Source organism: Geospiza fortis, unplaced genomic scaffold, assembly GCF_000277835.1.
Source record: "Geospiza fortis unplaced genomic scaffold, GeoFor_1.0 scaffold100, whole genome shotgun sequence".
NCBI classification, from domain to species: domain Eukaryota; kingdom Metazoa; phylum Chordata; class Aves; order Passeriformes; family Thraupidae; genus Geospiza; species Geospiza fortis.
In genome coordinates, this window is record NW_005054350.1 from 3851927 (window position 1) to 3856973 (window position 5047).

General features: G+C 40.8%; 1 protein-coding gene across 1 annotated transcript in view; it reads right to left on the reverse strand.

The window, feature by feature from the left end:
* Positions 1 to 5047, reverse strand: part of IMPA2 (inositol monophosphatase 2) — a 19990-nt gene that overhangs the window by 6005 nt on the left and 8938 nt on the right. Inside the window, exons 4-5 of the mRNA XM_005423361.3 lie at positions 2696 to 2800; positions 1130 to 1175 (exon numbers count right to left, since the gene is read on the reverse strand). Of these exons, the coding sequence (XP_005423418.2) occupies positions 1130 to 1175; positions 2696 to 2800 (151 nt within the window). The remainder of the gene's footprint in view (positions 1 to 1129; positions 1176 to 2695; positions 2801 to 5047) is intronic.

Here is a 5047-nt window from a genome sequence, read left to right on the forward strand (position 1 = left end):
AATCAGGCCAGTTCCCCTGTGTATAGTTTGGCTCCTTTTCAGTTTACTTTTTTTTCTGCTTGTCCTAATTGTTTAACTGAGGGAGATTTAACATCATTCTTTACTTTTGTTTCAGCTTTGTTTAGTTTACATAACCCAAAATATGCAGCATCAAAATCATGATGGTGTTCTAGAAAACATAAATATCAGCGAAAACTGTCTGGTAATAAAATGTAGTGTTCAAAAGAACCTTTGGCAATGAATAAATTTCAGAAAAGCATGGAAGTGTTTCTCTGCAGTTTCCATGCTGGAAAAGTCTAACCAGAGAAGTACACAACATTATTCTGTTTAAATCTGTAAGAGGTACTAGCACATCTGAAAACTCGGTTGTTACTGCACAGAATGCTTGCTGGCTTTGCTTAAAGCTATACATATATTAAAGATTGTGGAATTAGGCTGAAAGAGACACATTCATTGGCAATTTGAGTAACTAGTTATTTCATAGATATATATCAAATTGCAAACCAGCAACATCTGGAGAAAAGGCACTAGCACAAATGACTATAGCTAGGAAACTCCAAATGGCACATTGGAAGGCTAGGTATGTTCCCATCCTCACTATAATCAAGGTCTCATGAGGTAAATATAGCTGTTTTACTACATTAAGAAAAAGACAAATGCAGATTGAATGAACTAGGCCCATAATTTTGCACTCTTCATAAAATCAGCTCTACATTGACTCCTAGCAGGAGTTAGCTTTCACAGATACTGCTAGCAGGAAAGAAGCAATAATAATAACACAGGAACACTGGGATATATGTTTAAATTATGAAGAGGCAGCACTAAATTGAACTTATTATGGTTTTGTCTAACTAAACCTTGCTCACACCAGTACTTCCTTTTTATCCAAATAAATCCCATAACACTTTTAATAATTCATATAATTTTTTAATTACCAGTTTGCATAAATAGGTTTTGCAGGACTATGATTTTAGATGAGTAGAGTGTGATCAGATGCATTTAAAAAGCATAGGAAAACCTGAGTAGTGACTGATTTTTTAAATTTTTGGTTTTCAATTTAAAGTTCCCACATGGTTTTGAGACTTCTAGCCAACTCTCAGGTGCCCATCTTAAAAAACAGACTTCATACCTCTTTGTTAACAGCAAATCCAATGCTCACTGCCACTGTTGGAAATCTGTGAAAAGTAAGAAATGAGGCATTACTGATAAAAAATCTCTCAACTTACTCCTCATGCAACCCCCTTAGGCAACAAAACCCCACATGGAGCTCTGTGAGTTTACTTGTCAAAATGCACTTGACATTATACTATTTCTCCTTTGTCAGCCTCTTTAACTTCGTCAATTCCTTTTAAAATGTAAGTTAATATTGGAGAAGGCAAGAAATAAACTCATGAAGACATCACAATTTTTACACTGAACATGTGGTATATTTTAGATTTGTTTTTGCTTCAGTGTTCTTGAATCATCCAGTATAAAACCACTAATGTTATAACAAGCCATTGCTTTTAAGAACACACTTTGTTCAAGCTTTGCATCTGAGACGGCAATTAAGTAGCATGGAGATACCTTGCTGCTGACCAACAGCAGAAAAAGGAACCAATTCTTCTATGCTGTCCTTTTTCAAAGTGATGATCATGTATTTAATTTGGTCCTTTTGACTACTGGATAATTATTACATTTTAAACAATGAAATAAATTCATTTCTTAAAAACACATTTCAAAAAGGACTTTGGAAGTCCAGAAAATATTGCTAGAAAGAGGAACTGTCACTTAATTGCATGAAACATCACCTCATGACACCACTCACCTCCCCTGGAATTCTGTATAATTGCACCAAAAGTCAAGGAATCTTTTTTTTTTCCTCTATGAAAGTCGTAGTTATTTTCAGCTGCTAACTATAAGGCAGGGTTTCTAAGTACAAATATTATGAATAGTCATTAGTTTACAGCTCCTAACACTTGAATTGTGAATTAAAAGTCTTAATTTTTGCAGCAAGGACCGCTAGTTTTGTGGAGGTACTTTAGAAATGTAACACCAGTATCTCTGCACAGCTCAGTTTTCAGTGCCATGCAGGGGTGGCACCTTCCTTCTTCCTGGGAAGTGCCTGGGTCTGAAGGGGAGAACTCCTGGCAGGAACGTGCGAAACCCACGGGAGGCGCTGGGCCAAGCGCGCGCACAGCACTGCCTTGTTCTCCCTGCTCAGTAACCCGTGGTGGCTGCGGGTGAGCAGGGCTGGGAGCTGGGAGTGTGAGCCAAAGGGTGTGAGATGGGGCTGTGTGAGCAGGGCTGGGAGCTGGGGCTGGGAGCTGGGGGTGTGAGCCAAAGGGTGTGAGATGGGGCTGTGTGAGCTGGGCTGGGAGCTGGGGCTGGGAGCTGGGGCTGTGAGTTGGGGGTGTGAGCTGGGAGTGCGAGCTGGGGATGTGAGCTGGGGATGTGAGCTGGGGCTGGGAGCTGGGGCTGAGAGTCAAGGGCTGTGAGCTGGGGCTGTGAGCCGGGGGGCAGAAGCACAAATTCCATCTTGCCCTCAGGTACTGCTACAAACACAGCCTCCCCCACACACACCACACCAGGTACCAAGAGATAAAGGGATGGCTCCTCTGTGTGAGTCCCCACCAGGGAAAAGCACCTTCAGGAGGAAGGGAGAGCCTGTGAGAAGCTACATTTTGGGTTTTGATGGGTTTCCCAGGCCATTTACCTGTGCACAAAGTTGCACGTTCCATCAACAGGGTCAATAATCCAGGTGGGACTGTCAGTGAGGACACATTTTGAACCTGCAGCAGTGGATTCTTCTGCAATGAACCTGCATTTGGTGCAAGGGTAAAACAAGTATCCCAGAATATCAGCTTAGATACAAGACTTGGAAAGTACAACCCCATCATTCTGGTTTTCAAGAGAGAACTTCTCCCTCTCTCCATACAACATTCTTGTATAAATGTAAACACACATACTGCTTTTTAAATTTAGGAATTGGTAACTTTCATAGAGACTTTGAGGGAGAGTTCTTAACTCTACAGCACGCTATTTTACATGGCAACAAAAAGAACTCTATTTATGTACACTTCCCCAATACACCATTAAGGAAGGCACGAAAATGAATGCAGAAATGGATCTGAACTGGCACCCCTGGAACTCAAGCAGAAGATTATTTTATGCACAATATAATTTTATGGGTTAGGTCTGTCTCTTGCAGTAACTAATATAAACTGCAGACTGTATCTGCTTCTCTTCTGCAGTCAAATTCAGTCAGAAGGAAATAATACACTCATAGAAAATCCACAATCTTGCTCCTATCTGTATTTTTTACAGTAATCTGACTCAGGAAATTAAGAGGTTTACAAAGATGGACTTTCTTTTTCCCATGACCCAGAAAAAAATCAACAAATTATTTTTTGTTTGTTTGTTGTTTGGATGCACAAGGCACAAAATGAAATCTGAGATCATCTTCTCTTCTGTTGTTCTGTCCTAGTTTCTTTCAGTAGTTTTTTTTCCTCCATTTTCCCTGGGAAATGAACATCCAGTTCTGGCACGTTTCCCGTCAACCTTAATTATCCCTGCTTTCCCATAAACTGCCCAAGGTCTCTTTCTGTAAGAGATGTGCAGGTGCTACTCTCACAGATTTCCATAAAATCCTTTATGTACAGCAGGAGTGGAATCCAACTGCTGGTACTGAATTGTGCTGGTGGTTTCACATTTGAACAGCTGGTAGTGGTATTCAGAATTTCTGCAAATGCTTGAAGACAAAAAAGCTTCTTTCAAAGACACAAAGAGAAAGAAAAATAGGATAAAATAAAGAGAAAATATCTTTTGCAAAAGAGTCCTTCCCTAGGACTAGAGTAGCAGCTATTCTATTTTGTCTCTTCAGCCTGTACCTCATGATTCCAGAGAACACTTAAACCATGAGTTTAAAATGTTCTGCAGACAGCACAGGAGGAGACTTCTTGAATTTTCCAAATGCTACTCTGCCTCAACCTAAGCAGAAACAGACTGTTTTGATGGCATTATAGAACCCCAGCTGGTACAAAGAGGGAATTAGTAAATGTTTGTTACTATTTTCATCTCCATTAAAAGAAACAGCTGAAGGACAAAGTGCTAATGCACAACTGAGAAACTAGAAAGACTTGAACAGGTGTTTGAAACTCCCAGTTTCACATAACACTTTGCAGGCTCCTTGCTCTAAATATTCCACTATTTTGTCTTTTTGGTGCTGTATCACTTGACTTTTGCTTTCACAAATCCTGTAATCAGCATCCAAACCCAACCATGCCTTGTCTGTGCTGCTGGATGCAGAGGAGGTTCATATTCTTGTAGGTGGAGCACCTTCCATCCCAGCTCAGATTATCCATATTCCAAATTAATTATATCTCTGCTTCAATCCTCTGCCAGCTCACCCAGCTGGAGCTTGAACTATAGCTGCTGTCTGGCCAGCCAAAGAAAGGTGAAACGAGAACCTCATTAAAGACAGGAGTATTTCTGTGCAAGATGATTTGCCCTGAAGCATCATGAGCCAGTCCCTCACCTTTCCCTCACGGTGGGGGTGTGATGCTGCAGTCCCTGAGATCAGAAATGCTAACCTGGAGCTAGGCCACAGCAGTGCCACTGATAAAATCTTCATGCTCAAGAGCAATTTTTCCAAAATGGATGTAGACCAAATTAGGTGCACATTTTATGAAATCTGGGCTAATGGGTAACAAAAAAAAAAAAAACCCTTGCAGCTATACAACACTGGGAAATGTGAGAGTCCTGCAAGGTCACCTCAGATGTCTTGCTCTGTGTCCTGTAAAAACCTGCAAATGAAGCAAAACACCCAGTGTAAAGTACTGGAATAAATTCTAGGAGCAGCTTGAGAAGTGGGAAGGGCGACCACCTCATTAAAATAGTTAATTTAACATGCCAGCCTGCCAGCTCCACTGACCTCTGTTCAAATCTGGATTACACTTCACTCCCACTGAAAATGAGTCTGGTAATTTTAGCCAAGCCTTAGACTACATCTGTTCATGCCACTCTGAAACTCATTGCAGGAGCAGCAGGGAAGCTGTAACATAACATA